The sequence below is a fragment of the Pipistrellus kuhlii genome, unplaced genomic scaffold (assembly GCF_014108245.1).
Source record: "Pipistrellus kuhlii isolate mPipKuh1 unplaced genomic scaffold, mPipKuh1.p scaffold_m20_p_20, whole genome shotgun sequence".
In the NCBI taxonomy this organism is placed as follows: domain Eukaryota; kingdom Metazoa; phylum Chordata; class Mammalia; order Chiroptera; family Vespertilionidae; genus Pipistrellus; species Pipistrellus kuhlii.
The window spans coordinates 13,812,049-13,837,447 of record NW_023425516.1 but is presented as its reverse complement, the minus strand read 5'-3'; the positions used below and the strand labels follow the sequence as shown (position 1 = coordinate 13,837,447).

General features: G+C 53.8%; 2 protein-coding genes across 9 annotated transcripts in view; both read right to left on the bottom strand.

Moving 5' to 3' along the window:
- Positions 1-422: 422 nt before the first annotated feature.
- On the bottom strand, positions 423-9,610 carry CDK2AP1 (cyclin dependent kinase 2 associated protein 1). Of its 2 annotated transcripts, none has more exons than XM_036449505.2 (4): positions 9,383-9,610; positions 5,307-5,404; positions 3,246-3,372; positions 423-1,208 (listed from the first exon to the last, which is right to left on the bottom strand). In XM_036449505.2, exons 1-4 carry the CDS (start codon positions 9,435-9,437, stop codon positions 1,141-1,143), a joined length of 348 nt encoding a protein of 115 aa, XP_036305398.1. In that variant the 5' UTR covers positions 9,438-9,610; the 3' UTR covers positions 423-1,140. The 2 variants fall into 2 exon arrangements, with proteins under 2 accessions (XP_036305398.1, XP_045441501.1); XM_045585545.1 differs by lacking the exon at positions 9,383-9,610 and adding an exon at positions 8,341-8,364.
- A 10,215-nt stretch (positions 9,611-19,825) lies between these two features.
- Positions 19,826-25,399, bottom strand: part of SBNO1 (strawberry notch homolog 1) — a 60,675-nt gene continuing 55,101 nt past the window's right edge. For 6 of the 7 annotated variants that reach the window (XM_036449207.2, XM_036449206.2, XM_036449214.2 and 3 more), the window contains 4 exons: positions 24,642-24,779; positions 24,060-24,136; positions 22,429-22,622; positions 19,826-21,333 (listed from right to left, as the gene is read on the bottom strand). In XM_036449207.2, coding sequence (XP_036305100.1) covers positions 21,191-21,333; positions 22,429-22,622; positions 24,060-24,136; positions 24,642-24,779 — 552 coding nt within the window. In that variant the 3' untranslated portion in view covers positions 19,826-21,190. The remainder of the gene's footprint in view (positions 21,334-22,428; positions 22,623-24,059; positions 24,137-24,641; positions 24,780-25,399) is intronic. The other variant, XM_036449213.2, reaches the window with a different exon arrangement.

The window sequence follows — 25,399 nt, the reverse complement described above, 5'->3', positions numbered from 1 at the left end:
AGAGAGCTAGAAACGTCGATGAGAGAGAAACATGGATCAGCTGCCTCTTGCACATCCCCGACCCCCGACCAGGGATGTGCCCGCAGCCAATGTACATGCCCTTGACCGGAATCGAACCCTGGACCTTTCAGTCTGCAGACAGATGCTCTATCCACTGAGCCAAACCGGTATCGGCTCAAGGAGCCGTTTTTAAAAATGCCAGGAGCCTGGCTGGTGTTGCTCAGCGCTTGAGCACTGACCTAGTAACCAGGAGGTCACAGTTCCAATTCCCTCACAGGGCACAAACCCAGCAGGGGGCGTGCAGAAGGCAACTGAACCATAATGCTCTCTCACCGTTGATGTTTCTCTATCCCGTCTCTGAAATCAATCAAAAGAATTTCTTAAATGACACTTGTGTCAAGGAACCCACATCTTGATACCAGTTGTTAATGAAAATAAGCTTTATTACATCAAGTAATAAATACATACAAAGATGCAAACAGTATTAGTCACTTTCTTCCAGATGTTTGGATCCACTGCTGGGAAAGGCGGGGCTGAAATCTAATACATCCTTAGGGGAATCTCAGGGGTCCTTGTCAGGCGAGGTTCGCGGTTCAGTCAGTTGCTCTTTCTTCTGTATTTAAAACTTGTGCACTTAAAAGATTGACTTCAAAGTACTAAGAGTCATGCAAATGCTTAAGCAAAAAAAAAAAAGGAAAGAAAGTTACATTGAGCAGAATCTATACTCTGTGGCAAACGGGACTGGCTACTAAAGCGCTGCCTCGGACTGACACACACCTCAGAGCGGGATGGGCTCAGAGGAGAAACAGAAGCACGTGAGTAACAGAAATGTATCCAGGAGAGACACACGGGAGGGCCCCGGGAGGCCAGCTAGTTTGCCTGACAGGTAATGACGTGCATCGTGGAAATCAATGCTTAGAAAAACACAAACGCCCTGGGTAGTTGCTAACTAATATGTAAACCTAAGAACTGCGAACCCTCGTCTCCATCTCAGCCGGGAGGTTCGGAGCCTGACGGACCGCGGGAGGGGCGCGGGAGGAGAAACCGAGCTGGGACCGAGTTTCATCGGAGCGGGGGCGGGAGCTGTCACTTCCTGGAAGAGGATGGAAAGCCTCGCGTGCGCCTGGGAGGCCTGGGAGGCTAGGACCTGGCGTTCCGCTCCGTCTCGGCCAAGCACTCCCGGACCAGCCCTCTGGCGTGGATGATGCCTGGAAGAGAAGAGGCAGCGGCTGGGACGGCCCCCGGACCCGGGCCGGGAGAGGAAGAGGACGTCGAAGGAGGAAGAGGGCCCTCTCACCAGCAGCCAGAGAGCCCTCGCACTGGCCTGGGGCCCACATCCAGCCACCCGGCCTCCACGTGGTTTAAAAGGCACTGACGCCCTAGCCGGTTTGGCTCGGTGGGTGGAGTGTTGGCCTGCAGACCAAAGGGTCCCCCGGGTTAGATTCCAGTCAAGGGCACATGCCGGTTGCTGCCTGGGCCCTGGTTGGGGTGCGTGCAGAAGGCAGCCAATCCATGTGTTTCTCTCACATCAATGTTTCTGTCTTTCCCTCTCTCTCCCACACTCTCAAAGATCAACAGGAAAACATCCTCAGGTGAGTATTAACTGAATATACACACACACACACACACACACACACACACACATATATATATATGTTTTTATTAGTTTCAGAAAGGGAGAGAGAAACATGGATGATGAGAAAAAATCATTGACTGGCTGCCTCCTGCACCCCCCACACTGGGGACCAAGCCTGCACCCAGGCCTGTGCCCTGACCGGGAATTGAACTGTAACCTCCTGATTGATAGGTTGATGATGCCCAACCACTGAGCCACGCCTGCCCAGGCTCCTTCCCCTTCAAAGCCCTCCCCACCGGGTCTCCCTAACCCCTTCCCTGTGCACTCAGGGTGCCCGCCAGCCGGCTCTCCGAGACGGGACTCCACCCACACCCGACTCACTCTGAGGACCCCACACCTTAAAATTGTTGCTTTTCTCTTCTTCTTTTTTTTTTTTAAATATATTGATCTCAGGAAGAGAGAAGGGGAGAGACATAGAAACATCCATGATGCGAGTCTTCTGTACATCAGAATGTTTGGGGTTGGAATGCTGATCAGGGCACATCCCTAGGTTGTAGGTTCAATCCCCAGTATATGGGAAGCAACCGATGTTTCTCCCACATCCATGTTTCTCTCTCTCTCTCTCCCTCCCTCTCCCTCTCCCTCCCTCCCCTTCCTCTGACAATTAATGAAAACCTGCCCTCTGGTAAGGATGTTTAAAAATCCCACAAAACACCCAGGGCTCACTGGCTGTCCGACGCCGACCTATGGACAGTGCACGCACTCCCTCGTGCCCACTGCAGCCTCCCACCTGCTCCCACGTGAGCTGGCCCCTGGGCAGGACGCTGCTCGCCCGGCTGTGCCCAGAGTGGGCACTGGGTGTGTCCACACGCTGACTTCACCGTGGCTCCCCACCCCCCGCCAGACGCTCAGGGATTCCCGTTCAGGTGGCCAGCGCCTCCGTCCGATCTGACGAGGCCCAGATGGCAGCACTGTGCCCACCTGGCCCCAGGCTGGAGCGGGGTTCAGCCCACACCCGCCCCAAACCCTCTCCGGTTCCAGCCTCTGACCACCAGTCCCCTGTGCTCCCCCCGCCCGGCCCTGCCTGTCCCCGGGGACCCGCGACCCCAATGGCGGCCGCCGCGGGCGCCTCTGCTCATAACCCGGCTGCTGCTCTTTCCTCCGAGGTGCTCCCCGAACCCTCTGGAGATCCTCACACCCCTCCTGAGATGAACTTCACACACACAGCCACCTTCTAAACAGAAGTCCTCCCTCCTCCTCTCGCCTCACAGGGCAGCCGGCGGCTCCCGTCCTGAGACACTGGGTGCTCACAGCGTCACTGAGTCGCCTTTCCCTGTGCTGTCACCTCCATCGCAAAAGCATTCAAGGCACCCCGTCGCCTGCCCCGAACTCGCACAGACCGCCTCCCCCCACTCCCACCCCCACTGCCACCGCCATCCATGGCCCCAGGAGGGCAGCAGGGAGGAGGCACACGGACCCTCCTGCAGCCACAGGCGGGCAAGGCTCACGGCGGAGCGGCCTGTCCAACCCCGAGCCCACACCCCAGAGCCGCTCACCCCGCCGATGCCTCCCCGTCCCCGGAGGCCCGGCGACCCCCAGCCGCCCAGGGGCCCCTGGAAAACTCCCCCGGCAGTGCCGGGCGGGGCCTCGGGCCGCCTGCCGGACGCACCTCGCTTTAGCCTCTCCATGGCGCTCTTGCTGCCCGCGTACGTGGGCCGGATCTCCTTCCCCAGCTCTTCGATGATGGCCAGCAGCTCGGCGTATTTGCTCTGCGGCACCTGGCTGTTCCCTGTTCCCTGGAATCGGAGAGCAGGTCAGACGGCTGACGGCCCTGGCTCCGGCCGGTCAGGGCCCCCGCGTGTCTGCGCGGCCAGGACAGGCTGGGGCGGGAGGGCGGCGGCCCAGCGCCGTCCCCGCCGAGGGGCCCAGAGCAGGGAGGGGCCGCCTGGCCTCCGCCCCAGGAACCGGCAGGCAGCTCCCAGAAGCTTCCAGCATCCCCACGGCCTGCCTCATGGCAAAGGCTTCACCGCGAACGCCCCAGGGCCCGGGGGATGAGCAAGCATCACCCAGGGGCTGAGGGTGCAGAGCGAGCGGGCGAGACGGAGGCCACACCTGGGGTGGGCAGGACTAGAAAAGCCCCCAAGGCCATCTGGACGGAGCCCAGCCTCCCCCACTGGCGGGCTCGCCCCACAGACACCCTTTTCTCCAGACGCCTCAACAGCCCAGGCAGCACCCAGACCGTGAGGCTGGGCTCCCCATGGGCCTCTCCCTCCTCCTCCTCCTCTTCTCCCTCCTCCATCTCCTCCTCCATCTCTATCTCTTCCTCATCCTCCTCCTCCATCTCTATTCCTCCTCCTCCTCCATCTCCATCTCCTCCTCCTCCTCCATCTCCATCTCCTCCTCCATCTCTATGTCCTCCTCCTCCTCCTCCATCTCTATCTCTTCCTCCTCCTCCTCCTCCTCTATCTCTGTTCCTCCTCCACCTCCTCCATCTCTATCTCCTCCTCCTCCACCTCCTACCTCCTCCTCCTGCTCCCCCTCCTCCTCCTCCTGCTCCCCCTCCTCCTCCCCAGTGGCACCAGGACCAGCCTTCCCTCCTGGAGGCCCTCGCCTGCTCCTCCCTCCTCCTCTGCTGCCTCTGCTGCCGAGTCTCCAGGTCCTTCCTCTTCTCCTGGCCCCGGTCCTCGGCCTCCTGCCGCCGCCTCCTCGGGGCCCCGCACTCCTCCCTGCGCCGCTGCCGCTGCCGCCTCACGGCCAGGGCGCTGCGCTGCCGCTCCAGGCCGCGCTTCAGCCCGTCCTCCCGCCGCCGCCGCCTCTTCAGCGAGTCCCTTTCCCGCGCCCGGGCCCGCTTCTCCTCCTGGGACAGCACGGCCCGGCGCGGCATGGCCGGCCGCACCTCACCCCGCGGGCGGTGTCCACGGCGACCCCAGAATGCGCCAGTTCCGGCCGCGAGAGGACCTCGCAGCTGGCAGCCGTGGGCCCCGCAGGCCACGTTTCCCTGGCCGGCGCCTCCGCCCGCTCCGGCCAGCCCGGGGCCCCGCCCGACAGGGAGAAAACCAGGTCCCCGGGCCACTGCCAGGGGGGAGTCCCGTTTTCAGGACCAGAGCCCGGCCCGCGTGGCTCAGTGGCTGAGCGTCCACCCAGAACCAGGTGAGGGCACAGGCCCGGGTGGTGGGCTCGATCCCCAGTGGGGGGCGTGCAAAAGGCAGTCCATCAGTGATTCTCTCTCCTCATGGATTTTTCTCTCTCTCCTTCTCCTTCCTCTCTGAAATCAATAAAAAAATATTTTTTTAAAAAAAAAAGAAGTGGCAGAACCAGCTATAAACCCAGGCAGCCTCACTCAGGAGCCACCAGCTCCTCACCACATGCGTCTGGGTCCCCTTTGCTGGGGCTGCGGCCTCCAGGTCAGACCCACAGTCAGGCCAGGCCTTCCTCCCCGGGCATCAGGCACAAGACCACCCACTAGGGACATACAGGGGGTGGCGGCCCCCCAACAGAACCGCAGCCCCCAGGGCTCCCACCTTTCCCTGTGCCCCCCACCGCCCACCCCAGCTCAGTGTCCCCACGAATCACCCTGCCACCCTCTGAGACACCTCTGGTCCTGAATACGAGTCCAGCCGGGGCCTTGACCCGAGGAAGCTCAGAGGACGTCCGTCCGTCCGTCCATCCATCCATCCATCCTCTCCTCCTCCGTCCCTCCCGCCGCCCATCACCCCTGCCGCTGCCATACCTGCGTGTAGCCCAGCGACGGTGGTCCGTAGTCACTCAGCAGCTGGCGGTACTGGGAGGGCGCGGCCATGCTGGTGGACGGCGGGTGGACGCTCCCCGCTGGGGTGGAGGAGAGAGCAGTCAGGAACCCCGTCGCTGTGACCAGCCGTCCCCGAGGCGAGGACCCGGGGCCACCCACAGGCCCGCTGCCCGGCCCCGCGCCATCAGCCGTGGCCCACCCTCTCCGCGGGCAGAGACCCCGGCTCCTGCCCTCTGGTTTGGCCTTGGCCGACCCCTGGCCTCTAAGGGCTTGGCACCCACCGCAGCCGCAGACACCACCACTCCCGTGGTCGGTGACCTCCCTCCCATCCCTGGGGTCGGGAGGGCACCAAAGAGGAAGGTGCTGTGACGCTCGGCCTAACCCTCGCCGTCTCCGTCACCCAGGGGCCGACTACCTCGGCCACATCCCTGCCACAACCGCCCGCTGCGCCCAGGATGGCCACACCGGGGCTGCGACCCCCCTGGCTGGCGAAGGGTGACGGGCACCAGGCCGGGGATCTGGAGAATACCACGGCCCCTGTCCTCAGGCCCTCACCCCGAGCCCATCAGCCCCCTCCAGCGCGGGGACAGGACTCCGGGGAGTCTGAGTCTACGCCCGGGTGACTTGCACCCAAAGAGGGAAGGGGCGGCCCCCTTAGGGACCCCAGCTCTCGGAGACACTGTCCCTCGGCCGCGAGGGATCCCTGGGGCAGGAGGGCGTCTCCTGAACCGGGTGGACCGGCAGCGGGGAATCCCCCAGCTCCCCGCTCAGCTCAGGAGCCGGAAGCATGCGGACCTGTAATGGCGTCCGAGTGGCCATTAGCGGGGAGAGGATGTCCTGTGGAATTACAAACAGCGGTAACCATGGAGAATTTACCTAGCCCTCCTCAGCAGCTGCCTGCCCGCTCGCCCGCCTCCTCGCCCGCCCGGCCCGCCACCCGCAGAGCCAGCGGCCTCTCTCTCAGGCAGCCGGCGGGCTCGGCAGACTTGGCCCCGGGGAGGGACAGCTGGTGCCAGGCCGGCCAAAGCGACCAGCTGCTCATCTGGTGCGGGCAAGAAGAGGGCCGGGAGGCGGCAGCTCTGGACGCTGTCTGGCTGATGGGGCTGGAAGGGGCCCTCGAGAACCCGGGAGCTCCCAGCTGGAGAGAGAAACGGGCCAGGAGGGTGGGCACTGCACAGGGGAAGCTGACCCCAAGGCCCGTCCCTCTGTCCGTCCACGCCCAGGCCCACCCTGGGTTTACCCACCGGGACACTGGGCTGCCAGCGTGGCTCAGGGGTGGAGGGGTGACCCATGAACCAGGAGGTCACGGTTCAGTTCCCAGTCAGGGCCCATGCCCGGGTTGCAGGCTCAATCCCCAGGGTCGGGGGCGTGCACAAGGCAGCCGATCGATGATTCTCTCATCATTGGTGTTTCTGTCTCTCCCCTTTCTTCTAAAATCAAGAAACAGATTTTTTTTTTCCAAAGCATGGGATGCCCAGTCAGGACCCACGGACACTGCCACTCCAAGAGGGGATCTGGGCACATCTCTGGGCAGCTCTGAGCCTCTAAGGCGGGGAGAATACTGCACGGTGGGGCCGTGCTACTCAGCAGGGGGGGGGGGGCTCACTCCACCCAGGGCACAGGACTGGGGCAGGGTGGCTGCCCTGAGCTCCCCTCACCCCCTCCGCCAAACCCCAACTTCCTGCCCTGGCTGACGTGGGCACCGAGTGTGGTCTGTGAGCTCAGGCTCTGCAGCTCCAGAGCTGGATTCTGAGCCCGCCCGCCGCTGCGGGCGGGGACAGCTCCCAGGATGCTCAGGGTGAGGCTGGGGCACCAGGAAGATGGGTGGGCCGGCACCCCCAGGCATCCTATCAGGCCGGGGAGCCAGCCCGGCTGTGCCACACCTGGCGGGGTGGCCTCACACACGCCCTTCCCCCTGGAGGCCTCGGTTTCCCCCTCTGCTGGAGGCAGTGTTCCCACAGGAAGGTCTCACGCTCCCAGGCTGGTATCGGGCGTGGGGAGCGGGGAGAAACTGCTCAGCAGGTCCGGGCAGGGGACCCCACTGGGTGCCGAGCACCCCTCACTGTGTTACAGGAGGGCAGAGGGGGTGTCTGTGGGCCTGGGGAGTTGGCACATGGCCCTGAGTCCCACTCACGCCCCCTGCTTCCTGCAGACCCGGGGCCGGGCCGCCCGGGTGCGAGCGCTGGTGCCCGAGCCGCAGACAATGCCCGCGGTGAGCGTGCGGGGACCAGGCGGCCGGCGGGAGGGACTCGGAGGCCAGCAGCTCCGGGGCCAGCGCCTCCCCGCCCCCACGCCAGACAAAGAGCGGCCTGGGCCCGGGGAGCTGGCGGCCTTCCCGCCACTTGGGGCGCCTGGGGGGGGCTCCCCGGCAGGGAGGGAGGGAGGGAGGGAGGCGGAGGCTTTGTCTAACTCCTGCCGCTGCTGCCACCGCGGGCCAGGCCCGGGCTTGGCAGCCCGCGCGGGCGCGGGAGGCAGGGCCGGAGGGCAGGAGGCAGGATGACAGGGAAGCCGGAGGAGAGTCCATCTTGGATGCAAATGGCAGGGGAGCTGGGGCTCCGCAAAGGGGTGCACCGGCAGGGGTGCCCCCCCCAAACCCCGGAGATCCGGGCGCCTGGCACTCCTCCTGGATGTCGCCAGAGAAGAAGAAAACCCGAGTACAGGTGCCAGCAGCCCAGAACCGGCTTCAGGGCTCCTGAGCGGGTGCCTGTCACTCATGACCCCGGACCCCAAAGGTCCCCAACCCTCCCTCCTCCTCCTCCCCACCCCGAGGATGACAGGAGGGAAGGAGGGGGAGGGGGGGAGGCCACCTGGCCCACAAAGCCTCTCTCTCTGAGGCTTGCAGACCCCAGAGCAGGTGAGGACGTTTGAGAAAATAGCCCTGTTTGCTCTTGAGGCTCAAAACCCACCTTCACCTTCACCCCCCCCCCATGCACACCCTGGATCTTAACCCTTTTTCATCCCCAAGGCTGCATCCAGAAAGTTGAGTACACGTGTGTTCCCCTGTGTGTACACATGCCTGCACACTGACTGCTGCTGTGGGTCCCTCCGCAGACGCTGGGAGCTGAGGAGTCACATTCGGAGACAAGGCCCGAACCTGCGAGGCTGCCAGCGCCAGCGTGGCATTCTGACCGGAGGCCACCCCTCCCGGCCTCTGCCCCCCCCACCCCGCCCCGCCCCGCCAATGCCCCAGCTTTTGGGGAAGTCTGTTCCCAGCCAACTGTCTGGAGGAGCAGGACCTGGGGCGGGGACAGGCCGGTCTCCCCGGCCCCGGGCGAGGCCCTGGGCACAGCCCCGAGCGGCCTGACAACTTCTGCGGAGTTTCCCGGGACCTCCGGGCGGCAGCCCCGGGGAGGGGAGGGAGGGGGTGGCCCCTCCCGACTGGGGCTGGAGGAGGCCTTCTCTGTCTAGACTTGGGGGCCGCCCCGAGATGTGAAGGCCGGCTCCGATGCCCCCCATCCCCCCCACCCCGCCTGCCAGCACCCAGAGGCGCCCGCTCCTCTCCAACTTCCTCCCCAGCGCGCACCGAGGGCCTCCCACGTGTCCCGCTCCGCCAACCCCGCTCCCCGCCAGGCGGAGCCCCATTCACTGCGCCCCTGCGCCCGGGGCCCCGTCCCCCCTGCGCCCTGCGCCCCCCCGCCTGCCCCGGGCCGGCCCCGCGCACGTGCGCCTCTGCGGCCGGCGGAGCGCCCCGGCCCCGGCCCCGGCCCCCGGCCTGCAGCCCGCGCCCCGGGCCCGGCCCCGCGCCCCGCGCCCGCCGCTCCCGCCTCCCGCCGGCAGGGGCCGTCGCCGCGCCGCCCGAAAGCGGAGGAAAAAGGAGCCGCGGAGCCTCCCCCGCCCCCGCCCGCCCGCGGCCGCCCGCAACCCGAACCCCGAGCCCGACCCCGGCCCCGGCCCCCGCCCCGCCCGGCCCCGCGCGCGGCGCACCCGCCAACTTTGGCGGCGCGGGGCCGGGATCGGGGCGGCGGCGGCCCGGGACCCGGCGCCCCCGGCCTGGCGGGGCCCCGGGATCCCCCCGGCCGGGCCCCCCGGCGGCACCGGGGGCGGGCGCGGGCACTCACCGGCGTTGAGGGCGGCGGCGGGCATGTGCGCGGCCAGGGCGGGTTTGTAAGACATCCCCCCGGCGGCCGGCGCGCGCCGAGCGCCGTCCGAGCGCCCGCCGGGCTCCCGCGCACTTGGGCGGCCGGGCTCGGGCCGCGCCGGCAAATATGGCCGTTCGTCCCCCGCCGCCCGGCGCGCTCCCAGCACCGGCGGGCGCGGCGGCCGCAAACTTTGCGCCGAGCCAGCGGGCGGCCCGGCCGGAGGGGGCGGCCCGGCGCCAGGCGCCCCGCCCCGCGCCCCGCCCGCGCCCGCGCCCGCGCCGCGCCCGCCGCAACTTGGCAAAGTTTGGGGGGCGGGGGGCGGGGTCCGGGCTGTGCCGGGCCCCGGGGTTCCTTTCTTCTTTTGGCGGCCAGCGCCCGGAGGTTTCTTATTTTACCGCTTAAAAAATGTATCTATCTATCTATATATCCTTTCATTTGAAAGAGCAAGATTTCAGCGTTACTTTTGCGTCCCCGGCCGGTGGGGGCGGGGATGGAAAATTACCTGGAGAAAATGGTGGCGGATGGTATTTTGTTTGAAGCACGTAGATCCTTCCCAGACGCCCAGGTCTGGCTCTTCCCCGGAATCACAACCACCGATTCTTGACATTGATTTCAAATAAATCGCACGTCCCTGTCTGCAGTCAGCGGTGTTTAACCCTTTGGGGGGCCAGGAGTTTCCTCCCGGGGAGTCAGTCACCCCTGTGTCTGCATAACGGTGCGGCTGAGCTCGGCCGGGTGTTGCAGGAGCAGAAGCGCCTACTACGCGCCGGAGGCGGCGCCGGGAGGGGGGACAGGAAGGAGCGCGGTCACGTTTCTCTTCCCCTGGAGTTCACCTCGCAATGTGGGGCCTCCGAGGACCCCGGCCCAGCCCGTCCTCCAGGCTGACTGCATCAGGGGTGGTTGGGATGAGGGGGTGAAGCGTTGGAAGGTGGTCTGTCCCGGTTTTGTGCTTCAATAAGTGAAGCTCATCAGCATGCATGATGAGGGGGCCCTCCCTTTGGGGAACAGCGGTTTGGGAACCTTTAAATGAGTCGCAGACTTGGAGACATCCGGGCCTGGTGCGGCAGGGTGATCCGCCAAGCCTGCCTTCCTCCCCACCTTCACGGGTTCCCCTTGTGGTCCACGTTAGGCTTGTCCAGCCAAGGGTGCTGGGGGACATTTTATTTCATCAACCAATGAGTGACACCTTCGCCTACCCTCCTTCCCGGACCCCCCACCCCCAATACACACACCAGGGATCCAGTATCAAAAGTAGCCACAATTCAATTGTTTCAGTAACCACGTTAGAAAGTGAGAAGAAACCTATGAAACGAATCTTTAATACATTTTAACACAATATAGCCAGGACACTGGGTTTTCCATGTGGAAAGAATGTAAAGAAGTTAAGATATTTTGTATCATACAAAGTCTTCAAAAACACAGCTGTGTATTTTACACTCAGTGTATCAGAATGCAGACCCTGCAGTTCACAGGCCAGCGCTCTATCTACTAAGCCAAACCCGGTAGGTAGGGCTTTATTTATTTTTAGAGAAAGAAGCAAGGAGAAAGAGAGAAACATAGATGCGAAAGAGAAACATCAATCAAGTAGCTGCCTCCTGCACTCCCCTACCAGGGACCTAGCGCGCAACCCAGGCGTGTGCTCTGGCCTGGAACTGAAACAGCAACCAACCCTTCAGTGCATGGGACACCCCACCATCTGAGCAACACCGGCCAGGGCCAGTTAGTATCATACTCTCAAGGTTCATCCACATTGTAACGTGTACCAGTATTTTGCTACTCTCTTAGTCAGGCAAATACTATTCCACTGGAGAAACAGGAACAATTGGATTGTTTCAATTTTTTGGCTGTTATAAGTACAGCCGCTCTGAACATTTGTATACAATTTTTTCTATGGACAACAGCTTTCAATTCCTTGGGGTATAACCCAGGACTGGAATTGCTGAGTCTTATGTTTCACTTTTAGGGGAACCACCGAACTGCTTTCCATAGTGGCTTCACCATGGTACATTCCCACTAGCAATGCATGAGACATCTAGTTTCTCCATATCTTTACCGACACTTGTTATTACCTGACTCTTTTTTATTTTCCTCATGGGTGTGAACTAGTATTTCCTGGTTTTGATTTGCATTTCCCTAATGAGCAGTGATGGTAAGCTTTTTTTTTTTTTTTAATATATTTTATTGAGCTTTTACAGAGAGGAAGTGAAAGGGATAGAAAGCTAGAAACATTGATAAGAGAGAAGCATTGATCAGCTGCCTCTTGCACACCCCCTACCGGGGATGTGCTCTCAACCAAGATACATGCCCCCGATGGGAATCGAACCCAGGACTGAGCCAAACTGGTTTCGGCTGCTTGTCCATTTTTAAATTTTATTATTGGTCACACAAGAAAAGGCAACTGGAATTTTTTATAGGACTTGTATTATATTGGTATATCAATTTTAGGCTCTTCGGTTCACAAACCCAAGATAGCTTTCAATTTATATAGGTTTTTGTGTGGGTTTTTTTTTTGTGTGTGTGTGGGGGGGGTTGTTTTATTTTGTTGTTGTTTTTCTGTTGTTGTTTTTTGTGTTTTTTTTTGTTTTTTTTTTTTGCTTAATCACCTGAGGACATTTTTTCCATTGACTTTTAGAAAGAGTGGGAAGGGAGGGGGAGAGACAGAGAAACATAGATGTGAGATACATTGATTGGTTGCCTCCGGCATCTGGCCCCACTGGGACAGGGATCCAGCCTGCAACCCAGGTTATGTGCCCTTAACTGGAATCGAACCCTGGACCCTTCAGTGCATAGGCTGATGCTGTATCCAATGAACCAAACCAGCTAGGGCTAGGTATTTCTTTTTAAAAATATATTTTTTTTATTGATTTCAGAAAGGAAGGGAGAGCAAGAGGCAGAAACATCAATGATGAGAGAAAATATTGATCGGCTTCCTCCTACATGCACCACACAGGCCCCATACTGGGATGGAGCCCAAAACCCAGGCATATACCTGGACCAGGAATCGAACCTTGACCTCCTGGTTCATAGGTTGACACACCGGCCAGGCTAGGTCTTATTTCTTTAATTTCAACAATGTTTTCTAGTTTGCAGTGTGCAAGTCTTGTACTTCTTTTAGTTAAATTTATTCCTAAGCATTTCATTATCTTTGATGTTATTGTAAATTGTTTTCTTTTTTAATTTTTTAATTTATTGATTTTTAGAGAGACATCAATTTGTTATTCCACTTGTTTTTGCGTTCATTGGTTGATTCTTGTATGTGCCCTGACCGGGGATCAAACCCACAACCAACAAAAACATAAAAATTAGCCTTAACCGGTTTTGCTCAGTGGCTAGAGCATCGGCCTGCAGACTGAAAGGTCCCAGGTTCGATTCCAGTTAAGGGCATGTACCTTGGTTGTGGGTATATCCCCAGTGTGGGTGTGCAGGAGGCAGCTGATAGATGTTTCTCTCTTATCGATGTTTCCAGCTCTCTATCCCTCCCCCTTCCTTTCTGTGAAAAATCAATGAAATATGTATTTTTAAAAACATAAAAATTAAGTATCGCAAACTCTATTAGCATCCACCCAGCTCTTTGCCTAACCCTTGCTGGTAGTTCTTCACAACAGTTACCTGGGAGCAGACGAGCAATGGTGTACGTCTCCTAACCCAGCGGGGCACTCGCCACCCAGGGTGGGCAGCTTTCAGAGGACAAAGCCAACTTCTCGGGAATTGGACTCTAAAAATAAGCATCTTTGCACATTTTTAAAGCCTCCTTTCTCTCCCTAAAGGCCTGCCCAGATGGCTTCTTTACATCCTGCTCTCAAATGACTAGCTGATAAATATTCATATGTATGGAACTTGCACACTCTCCAACCCCCCAGCCAATTAACATTTGTACTTTCCCCATCTCAGGGGTGTTTGCCTTGTCCCCGGGCCCTATCACACACACACACATACACACACACACACACACACTCACGCTCGTGTGCAGAGACCCGTTCTTTGGCCTCCTTATGGCTACCTTGCCGAGGGCAGTGGTTCCCTACCAGGGTCAAGTTTGATCCTCAGATGAGATTTGGCAATGGCTGGACCCTGGAGGGGGGGGGGGGGGGGGGTCCAGCTCGGGGGCGGGGTAGTGTGCTCTCCTGGCATCTAGTGGGTACAGGCCAGGGGTGCTGCTAAATGCCCTCCAATGGCACCGGACGGACAGCCCCACCCCGCAAAGCATGGCCGGCCCAAATGTCAATAGTGCAAGGATCCAGGGCACATGTGGCGGGCCTGACAACAGACTTGAATACACAAAAAAACAGGAGCAGAACAACTCAGGATGTGCAGGGTCTACTGGAAGTCTGGTCTCTCATGTCTTATTCAAATTACTACTCGACTTGTTAAAGCTCTACATTTAAAAACAAGTTTCTCTCCATTCTTCAAGCTCGAGGTACCAATATTTTAGTCAAAATGCAACGCTCTCTCCTTTTCACTTGCTCTTCAATTAATGCTCAATTATCTTATGTATTTGACGAGATTAAATTCCCCTAAACGTTAACACCATTTACAAATGATTAAATTCCCTTAAGTGCTGTGTGCTACAAATAGGAGAACTCGCTGGAGCGTTTCAAACCCCGCAGAGACGGCTCATAAAGCCAAACCCTGAACATCTCAGAAAGCCCCTCCTCCCCCTGACTGCTGTCCTCCAGGGCGAGGGCAGGGCGGGCAACATCTGGTCTTTGGCTGGGTAAGGCCCTCGACATCATTTGGTCTGGCCCGGCCAGGCATTTGTGGTGAGTTAATTAAATGTCTAACCAAATACAGCAGCTTTTTAAGTTGATAATTCTGTGTGGCCTGGGAATGTTTTTAATATCCAAATGGCCCTTGGCAGCAAAAAGGTTCCCACCCCTGTTCCAGAGGGAGCAGTCACCCCTGGCCCCGATTACCTTGGGGACAAGGCCCCCCACCCCTTACTGGCTCCCGACCTCAGTGCCCGTCATCTCATCTGTGAAGTGAAGGTGAAGGTGCCCACATATGGGAAAGGGATCTAGTCACTTCCTGGGCAGCTAACCCCTCTCCTTTTGAGCTGTCCTCTCTCCGTTTATTCCCAACTTCTCTGGCAAGGAGCTTGGACCAGGCTTCCTGGCCAAAACTCACTTCTCCCCCAGTGAGCAGAGCTCAGCCCTGGCATAAAATCACCCCCCTCCTCTCCACCCTCAGGGCAGTCGGGGCCGCACAGCTGTCCTGAGTCTGCCACCTCGCCCCCAGGACCACGTGTTGACCGTCTGTGAGACTAGAATTACTACCCATGAGGAGTCACCTCCGGGGACAGCATGTGGCCTGATGCTAGACACACAGCAGTTGCTTATTAAACACTCGCTAAATAAATGAGTATTAAGTTCGGGCACCAAGTGCATAGAAATGAGAAACTAAAAGGCCTGTCAGAGCTTACGAGCAGAGTAACTTCACCTGAAAACGAGGGGGCTGAGGGCTGTGGAGTTGAGTCCAGAAAGCAATGGACTGCGACAGGCGTACACCCAGCCGAGCTCGCCACTGCCTGGGGCTTGTCTGCATCAGTTTCTGTTTTGTCGTCTCATGAGCCACGGGATGGATTTTCCACAGACAGCCTCATGTTCCACGTCTTCCACTCGTGGCTGCCCTTGTTCTGTGGCCTCTTTCAGAGAAGAGGCTGGGCGACCTGTCTCGGCAGTGGTGGGAGCAGAACCTCGGCCAGACCTAGTCCTAAGGGCTCCACAGTGGCCCGGCCTCCATCTCACCCACATCCCAAGGTATCTCCTGCAACTCATTTTAGGGGCCCGGACACGTAAAAGCCGCTCTCCAGGAGAGTGTGTTGGCACTGTTACAGCCCAGAACCCGGACAAGGAAAACACGGAGAGAGAGGAAGTGTATTAGCTGGTTTAATTTATTTAAGAATCTTACAAAGAAAGAAAACCAAAGGAAACAAAACAGAACAAAACAAGAAAACCCACAACAACGAGACACAGAATTTGTTACGCTTCGTGGTTGATCGCTTTTCCTGGCGAGGGTGGGCCTCGCGCGACGCAGCCCGACACATTTTTATTGCATGAGACCCAGCGTGGAGCGCGACACATCGGAGCGGTGCGAACAGTCGTGTCGGGACACCCGGGTCCTGGTTACCACGAAGGCCGGGCCAAGCAGTGCAGCATCAGAACAGTGCGGACCTTCACATACAGACGGACATTCACACCGAGTAGCCATATCAAAGGGGAGACTTAAACAAAGAGAAGGAAAGAAAAACAACGCCAACAGTCCACACATCCACCTTCATTTTCAAATTGTCTTTGGACTCCATCGCGTTGTCTCAAGATGCACCATGTCGGGTCAGCGGAGGAGGGTGGTCTACGCCTACGTATAAAAGCATCCTTTGCTCAGCGGAGGTAGAACCTGGTGGTGGAAGTTTTATTGCGAAGATACCACGGGCCTCTTCCCACCTCCCGGGGTCGATGGCAGACACAAGTGGTTATTGAAAAATAACATCAGTAGTTTGCAAATTCGGTATAAACCATGGACAGGATGATTTGTGTGTCTGATGATGAGACGTCAACGTGCTACGTAGAAAACAAGCTCTCTGCCCCCCAAGGCGGAGTCAGAAAGAAGCTCCTTTACCCTCTTCAGTGCCACAATGCTGCCGCAGCAAGGAAGGCCTGGGGCGGGGCCCTGGGGCGGGAGAGCCGGGGTGACCTCCAGGCCTGGGCTCCCCCAGGCTGGCCCCTGGGCTCACTACACTAAGGGAAACCTCAGCCTGCCTGTGCCCTGCCACGTGGCTGCAGAGGCCATGGCTGCTGCTGCAAAGCTCAGTTCAACCACTCAGCATCGGAGGACGGCTGGCCGGTGGCTGAAGGGCATTGATGCTGGAGCATGTCCCACAGCAGGACACTCTAAGTCTCCCAAGACTTCGCCAAATGCAGAGAACTTTGAAATTTTCAACAAGTCTACCACGTTCAACAGTAACGAACGAGACGTGTTCACGAAAGAAAGGCCCATGAAATGCTCATAAAAAGCCCTCTGCCTGCCTCCTGGGAGACGGACCCCGCCACGTGGGCTCACGAGTCACCTGGCCTCTCTGCTGGCAGCACCGACCGAGAAGGAAGCCGTGGTCCAGCTCGGCCCTGGTGTGTGGCTCATTTAGTGAGGTGACAGGACTGCAGGAGAGCCCACCGCCAGCCCTTCCTCAGGTAATGCCTGGCTTACCCTCGGCACGGGATCCCCCAGGAGCTGAGGGCTCCCGGGAGCCTCCTCGGTGGGCTTGTTGCTCTCTGTCCAATGCCACCCGTCACCACCGACACAGGCTGCACCGGGGTGCCTCCCTGTCTGCTGTCCATCTCTCTAACAGGCGACCTGAGCTCACTGCAAAGTTCATCTCCGATGGTCCCCGGCAGTTAGAAAACAGGCCCAGGTTCTGGGAGAAACACGGGGCATTTGCAGCAGCAGCAGCAGGACATACCTCCGTGTGCAGGTCTGCAGGCTCTCCCCCAGCGGGAGGGCCCGGTGAGGAGGTTGGTGCGGGCCTGGAACGGCTGGGTTGGCTGCGGAGCTACATTTGATCCCAATGCACTGAAGAAGTTAGAGGAGCTTAAAGGAAGTCTCAGGAAGAATTTTTTTTTTTTATGTGAAAATATCAGGCTCACTATAGCTTCCAAAGAGCAACATGAACGAGCATAACTAGTCATATAATGACAGTATCAGAAATTGCACTCAAGTTCACCCCTCCCCCAATACAATGCATTGCACACAGTAAATTGGTAATAAAAAGGCAAAACACAATCGCACATTGGAAAATATTAACACAAAACACACACATTGGAATTCAAAGCAAAGATGCAAAACTGAATTCTAAAATATGCGAATAAATTCAACTAAGAAGTTTTCATACTTTTCTACATTAAAAAAAAAAAATTTTTTTTTTTATACAATGCCCCATTATAGGAAGTCAAGAAAAGAATAAATAGGATTGAAGGGGAAACCAGTTGGTAATGGTCTCAATTTACAAGAAATATTTACATTCAGAATTCGAAAGAGCTCAACATTTCTATATATACACCCTTATGTACACATATGTAAGTACAACATAAAATTAGAAGGTGGGTATTGATTTCACCTTAAGGACTCAGGAAAGCATGACTAGCTAGCTTGAGTGGCAGGTGTCTAGATGTGCTTCCTCCACCTCCATGCCCTTAAAAGACACTGCTTTTGTATTAGACACTGGCAGCCAACGAGGAATTTCTGCAAATGGATCTTGCTCACAGCTGCGGCCAGGTAGGCGTGGACTGTGAGCTGCATAGACTTCGAGCAGACAAGTGTGCATGGTGTGTGTGCATGGGTGCGGTGTTAGTGGGGAGACCCCAGACGCAGGGAGCGGAGTCAACAAGTGCCCGTCATCCCAGTGGTGACCACTGTCACCTCACGGCCTGAACTAACCAAACGTGATAACTGGGTCGCCTACCAGGGACTCTCAAGCGGCACCATTCTTAGAAACTACTGAATATCCATCCCTCAGGTACATTTTAAAAACCAGGTTTCAGATAGGGACCTTCCTCTTCATCTCACCAAGAAAAGGACCCAAAGGGAAAATACTTGGCCTCTGCTGCTACTTCATCACCTGGGATGTCATTTCTGTTCTATGCTTTTCTCTCTCTTGCTCAAAAGGCTCCCGTTACACAGCTGTGAAAGCTGAGCGGGTACCCTCCCCAGTCAAGCCTGCCACAAGCTGTCTAATAGCATCACAGCGGTTAGCGAGTGAATGCCCAGAGGCTCCGGCCAGAAAACTGTCTCTAAAAGAGTCTATTTCCCTGGAGTTTGGTGTTCTAGACCTTTCACTTTTACAGATGAGGCAAAATAAAACGAAAAGGTGCATTGTTGCAACTCAAAAAGGTTTCAGAAGGGCTAATTGGACTGCAATAAATATATATACATACATGCACTACAATGCTTTGGATGCAGGATCTTGCTGACTTATATACTGGTGTAAAGATACTGATGAAAGGATCTGCAATTTAGCAGCACAAAGGGAAAACTGCTTAAGATATTTACTTTTTGATCAAGTTGTGTTTAAAGTACTTGGTTAATACCTTTAGGAATTCACACCGTTGACACCTATCTGGATAACCCACTAAACCTTGTAGTGTGGACGGAGGGTGCTAACTCAGGGGAACACTAATTCCCCCGAGGAACCATCTCAGCAGTTCTGGACACTGTGAGCTCTGAATACACCCCGTGACTCACAGGCCAAGCTCTGTGCTCAGAGTCGTATTGCTAAAAGGGAGAGAAGGCATTGCGGAGGCCACGTGGGCTCACACGGAGGCCACAGGGCCCCGGGGTTCAGACAGGCATTCAGATCCCGAAATACACGGGCTGGCTTCAGACTTGATGTTCTGGCAGAGAAGGACCTTGAATGCCGGGTTTTCCAATCATTGGCCAACCTGAACTTGCTGACTTGGCTAAGGGCACAGTGTAAAGGTCATATGCTCGCCTCCAGGAAGGGGGACGGGCAGAGGCTCTGGCACGCCGCCCTATGCAGGGGGTGCGAACGGCACCTCAGCCCCCTTCCACTTACACTGAGTGCTGCCTTTTAGTGTCTATTCTATCTGAGCGTTTTCAGAGGCCTTATTTCTGGACCTTATTTAAAAAGCAAAACAAAGCTGTTCTACCGAGAACAGAACATCTGACTGCCTCTTTGCATCAGGTAGCTATTCCACGAGCAAACATTACATCATGAACCGTGGGGTCACCAACTGCAGCTAAAGAATCCTCGTCCTGACGCTGCCCGGAAGCACCGTGACCTGCTGGTACCCACACAGAACAGGGAAGCTGGCCTACAGCCCGAGTCTCTCCTCCTCCCCAGCCCAGCCATTCGGTCGCACTGGAGGGGCCGGTTGTTGGGCTTCCTGTCCAGCTGCTTCACCTTAGCATGGGCGACAGTTCACCTGGGAAGCGCTGCTGCGGCTCCAGGCTGGGCGATCTACAGCCCTAACACGGGACTGGCTGACATTGGTGTGGACCACTGCCTGAGGCACAGGGACCTGCCTGAAGATAAAAGTTGCATCCACTAGGCGAAATATGCCAAAGAACAGAAAGTACTCTCCATTTGTCTCTTAGGCATCAGGAATAAATGAATCCAAAGAAAGCACACCTGTGGTAAAGGCGACACAACTGAACTGACAACCACGCTCAGGCGGGAAGAAACACAAGAGGACGAAAGCCCGCTTTCCACCACCATCACTGCCTCCCCTGCTCCGAGGCGTCTAGAAGGTCACAAAGGCAAACAACTCAGCCGGGAGGATCCACAGGCACCACATCTCAGCCCTCAACACCTTCTCACCCTAAAGCCCGAGACACGCTGAGCAGCACCCGAGTTCTGCAGAACCCCCGCAGACTGCCTCTGGAGATGGTGGGGCCTAAACAAGAGTCCACTGCTGGTTCAGATAACAACTTTTTATTTGACATCTACAAGATGGTGGTATCTTGCAGCTTTTGACCAGGTTTATACAATCTCAGTTTTTCAATAGTGCAACCTGTGCAAGCAAAGAAAAAGGGAAGGAAACAAAAAGACCAATTGTCCCCTCACTTGTTTTTATAAAACATCTATTATAGGCGAAACAAAACTTACCCATATTATAGATAAGTGTCTATTCACATTTGTACATTACCATTTTTAACAGCTTGAGATAAACTCTACAATGTCTTACAACATTAAACAATATTCAAGTTACTAGGTAACAATAACCAGAAATAAACATACAGCAGAAGCCTCAAGTGTTTGTTTCCTCATTGTCTCCTTTACAGCTCAAGTATGGTTTCCTTTTTTATGAACGACCAACATATTACGATAACAAAGTAAAAAAAAAAGATGATTTGCAAAATGGAAGCCAAGTTGTCCTTTTTTTCTACAACCTATCTTAAGTTAAGGAAAATGGAATTTTGAGAAAAGCAGGCTTGTAGCCGTTTTTTGCAGCACTCATTAGGAATACTATTAATACATTAAAATTAACTTTTTAAAGAGTTTTATCACACACAAAAAAATGTTTGTACTTATCACCTTAACAAGAACCTGGGGCAGGGAGGATGGGGGTCGGAGAGGTGTCACGGGGTTAGAAGCAATACCCAGGTATAAACGTTATAAAAATGCAGTGACCAATGCTATTCACCTACAAATGTTTCTCTCTGTCACATGACATCTGTTAATCTTGTTTACGCATGCTTTCAAAGACATGCACTGTCAGAACAGAAACTAGAAAATAACCTGAATGTGTGATGTGCAACCTTTCGTTTCATGCTTTAATAGACCTAGTGTTTAATAAGTTGGAAAAAGAAACCAATACATATTTTCAATATTTATAGACCCAAAACACATGCATCCAGGGAGAACCCCCCAGCAATGGCACGGATGACCTGCGTTAACCCTGAGCACTGTGGAACATTAAGTAAAGCCAGTTGGGAAGTTCCAAGCGTTTTTAAACCAATTGTGGTTCGTAGCCTTTAACAAACTCACAAACAAACAGACGAACACACGCACGCGCACACACCCTTTCTGCTCCCCAAAGTAGGAGCATATGGGAAGTACCATGGGCAAAGCAAAAGGAAAGACACATGTACCACCATCGGCACTGTTGATTTTCAGTTTTGCTATCTATTCCAGGTCTGTCCTTATTCCCAAAAAAATTAACTAGAGAGAGCACAACTGAAAAAAATTATAATTCTTTGGAAACTGTCCCTGATTTTTATGCAAATGATATGCTTCAACAGCATTTTAGATACATCCATGTTGAAACCTGTCTGTTCTTATGTGTTGCTCAAGCTGGCAATGCTCTGGGGGTGGCGCTGCTGCCAGAGCTGTTTCTGTTGGACCGCAAGCTGTTGAGACTGGTCTGAAGTTGACAGGAGATTTACAAGAGGAGCCACACAATTTGCAGGGATGATCAGACCTGCCATTAGAAACAAGAATTTTTAAAGGTTGCATTCAGGAGCAACCACACAGTATTTTACACTGCACAGCAAATTCCAAGTGAGGCATAATATTAAGTGTAACAAACACCACTCCACACAAAACCTAAACAAATACCTAACAACCAAAATGGTTCTTTCAGAGAAACCCGGTTCCTCGGCAGTGTTACCCACAAACACCTGGGCATATGCACGGTCTTCACGGCACACTGTCTCTTTGGGGGAAGCACAGACAGGGAAGCACCGGACCTTCCTCTCCATTATCTTTCTCAGCTCCCAAACACCGCCCTCCTTGGCAGGTACTAATGCAACAAAAAGACTACAGAATTGTGGTCACAAACTCCAATGCTGACTGAAGCAGGCAGATGCTTGCAGACTGGGCAGCAGAGGCCCTGGGTAAGAAAAACTCTAGAGGCTTCTCCCTGGTGGGAGCGGGAGGGCTCAATATTCCAGAGAAGCTGCTGTGTGTTTTGAAAAGATGAAAATCCAGGCTTTTGGATTTTACATTTTGGCAACTAATTCAAATAAATGAACACTTGCAACCAAAAATACTTTGTGAAAAAAATGTTCACAGATTGCCTTTGGCCACAGGCGACCACCAATCTGCAGAGAGGAAGGTTCCTGCAAGTAACACAGAGACCAAGGAGCGGGAAAGGGGAAGGACTGGGGGAATCCCCGGAGAGCCTGGGACAGAGCAAGTGGTGGCATCAGCTAGCCCAGGCCTGCAAGACCCCACCCACCCTCTGGGCAGTGGCTGAATGCCATCATCTCAGCCTAAATGATAACCGTGACAGGGTGGACTTCAGACAACGTGGGGCAGGAGGCTGGGAACCTGCACAGACGGCCAGTGAAGAGGAGGAGGAGGGAGAGCAAGAGCAGCATAAAATAAAAGATCATCCCAGAACTTTAACCAAAATCAGCAATGTCCATTCAAGGTATAACTTCTGTTCAACTCTTTAAGAACATATAAAGCAAGTGCTACCCCATTACAAGAAGAGATGGTAAGACTAAGGTGTAAAAAGCAAAATAAAGTCTTTTCCCCAGAACTCAAACAAAAACAAACAAAAAACACTCACCTACAATCCGCTGTCCATCCTCTGTTCGCAGCCGAACTATCTGCATTTTCACGTTTGTGCCACTGACAGATGCTAGAACACCCTCAACTTTTGTCCAGACGCTCAGTACTGATCCACATAATACATAATACGTGCGGCAACGAAGACCTATTTCACAAACTAATCCCAAGCTTGCTTTTTTACAATTGCCACGCCTAAGAGAGAGGGAGAGGGGAGATATTTATGAACACATACTCAAACAAAAGGCTAGCAAGGTCTACCCAAATTTCAAATGGAAAATACCTTGCCTTTACTGGCAGTTCCTTAGAGTATAATCCTTTTGACATACTGAATTCTTTCCAATGTGAACTATCACTACTGATTTTTAACATTAGTTATTTCTGGGACCTAACTCCCTATACAATGGCTGATTTACTGGTTTTATAGCCACTTAAGCACTTGTCATTTTCTATCCATTAGTTTACTTTGGATATTACTATATTAATGCAAGCTTATAAAATAATCCTGCCAGTTATTTCTATAGTATTTCGGGTAAGTGGAAAAGGCCTCAGCAAACAAAATAAAAACATAGATTTATTTTAAAAGCTATGAAAAAAAAGACAAGAATTACTTTCACAATTCATCGATAAAAATATCTTTCCAGCCGAAACCGGTTTGGCTCAGTGGATAGAGCGTCAGTCTGCGGACTGAAAGGTTCCGGGTTCGATTCCCGTCAAGGGCATGTACCTTGATTGCAGGCACATCCCCAGTAGGGAGTGTGCAAGAGGCAGCTGGTAGATGATTCTCTCTCATTGATGTTTTTAACAACTCTCTATCCCTCTCTCTTCCTCTCTGTAAAAAAAAAAAATCAATAAAATATATTTTAAAAAATATATATCTTTCCAGTATTAATTCAAGATGAATATACAGTATTGGGACACTTTTCTTGCTAAAACTCAAAACAAATGTTTGAGAGGATTTTTGTAGGCTAATATTTAATATATTTTATCTTAAGTTTTCCTAAGAGAATTTCTAATACCACTAATTTATTCTCAAAACAAAAACAAAAACACTGCTGCCTGGCTGGTGTGACTCAGTGGTTGAGCATCGACCTATGAACCAGGAAGTCACAGTTCAATTTCCAGTCCGGACACATGCACAGGTTGCGGGTTTATCCCCAGTAGGGGGCGTGCAAGGCAGCCAATGATTCTAATCATTGATGTTTCTCTCTAAAATCAATAAATATTTTTATTTTTTATTTTAAAAATATTTTATTGATTTTTTTACAGAGAGAAAAGGAGAGGGATAGAGAGTTAGCAACATCCATGAGAGAGAAAAATCCATTCAACTGCCTCTTGCACACCCCCTACTGGAGATCGTGCTAATCGCCATGGCTACAGGTCAGGGCACATAAAAGAATTAACCAGGGGAGGGTCAACTGGGGAATAAGGGGCATATGTAATACTTTAAACCATTAAAAAAAAGAAAAATCAACCATACACCCCTCCCCCCCATAAGCATTGCTGATTGAAAGCGCCACACCAAACAGCAAACAATGTGCTCATATATTTATAGACAGCACTAAAGTAAAGGCATGTTTAATTAAATCTTGATGACATTGAAGACTGTCATGAGAAACACGAAATACTGACCAATAAGCATGAGTACAAGTGTCTGCAGATGAATTATACTGATCTAACCAGTGAACCAGGGCATCATCCGAGACGACCTGTTGAAAGTAAGACAAAAACTCTGTTGGAAAGAATTGTACACAAACTGGTTGCCTAATCTGGTCTGTAAAGCCAACTTAAGATGACTTCTATACAGAATACCTGACCCTTGCTACAGGCTGCACCTGAGGGACATTATCAACATTACCCACAGTTCCTTTCAAGGTATATGAATTTGTGCACTGGGCTCCTAGTAATAATGATGTTAGGAAAAACAAAGTCATTCACTGTTTTTCTAGAAATCACTGCAAAATATAAACAGCAGCTCCTAATGAAGCCAGAGTTGGTGGGAAGGAATTTCAGTCTTGCACATCTTCCTTTTATTTAAAAACTTTTAGTTTCACGGAAAGCTTTTTTCCTAACAACACAAGCTATTTTAAATCATCACCTTACAGGTTTCTTAATAGCAGATAACATCAAAACTGGGTATAAACATACTTTCAATCTTACTATAAAACAAGTTATTTATAAATAGCATTGTGCACAAATGAAAAAAAAAAATACCTTCTTATATTTCTTCTTTAAATCAGCGTAAATTTCTAATTTGAGCTGTTTCCCAGTATTTGGTCTGTAGACTAAGAAAAGCTTCTTTTTTGGGTTCACTTCTTTAACTAAGATGGCAGTCTTCTTGTTGTTTCTTATCTATTAAGAAAGTCGGGAAACACAAAGACTGGTGACTGCTCACTCTGAGACACACTAGATGTTGGTGCCATCACAATGGCAAGTGGAATCCCTGGACCACAGCAAAGCAAACACAGGAAACGGAGAAGGATGACACGCTGCAGGACAGTTTCCCACAGTCCCTCCAAAAAGAGGGCTCGGGGACCTGAATTCTGAGGAGGCTGAAGACTTTCCTTAGAAAATGGTTTTGAATTAGCATTAAAAGCATAAATGTCCAGTGGAGACACTTCACAAGTTCCAGTCCACATACCTGACTCAGAACCCAAACAGCCTAGAGACAAGTGAGGCAGAGGTCAAGGGAGTGGGCACGAAGGGACTTCACAGGAAAATTCTGTTACCTCTGCCATGTGGCTAAAACTTTTCATAGTCAAATGCTGTAAAAAATGTCACCCTCCTTCAAGTTACAATAAAACATAACCTCAAAGATAATGATTTTGATTACCCACAGGCCTCTGAGTTCATTTCATCCTTCGGTGCCACCTACCCCACGCTGCCCCAGGGAGATCCAGTGAACAAGAACCACATAACTATGTATGTAGAAGTGGAAGAAAAGAATGCACCTGACAAATGACAGTACTTAC

What these genes read in the sequence shown, in the direction of transcription:
- CDK2AP1 (XM_036449505.2), bottom strand. Translation starts at nt 9,437, where the DNA reads ATGTCTTACAAACCCGCCCTGGCCGCGCACATGCCCGCCGCCGCCCTC. An exon ending in CGTCGCTGGGCTACACGCAG is followed by an intron (nt 3,373 to 5,306) that starts GTATGGCAGCGG and finishes CTCCGATTCCAG; the next exon opens with GGAACAGGGAACAGCCAGGT. An exon ending in CATGGAGAGGCTAAAGCGAG is followed by an intron (nt 1,209 to 3,245) that starts GTGCGTCCGGCA and finishes CTTCTCTTCCAG; the next exon opens with GCATCATCCACGCCAGAGGG.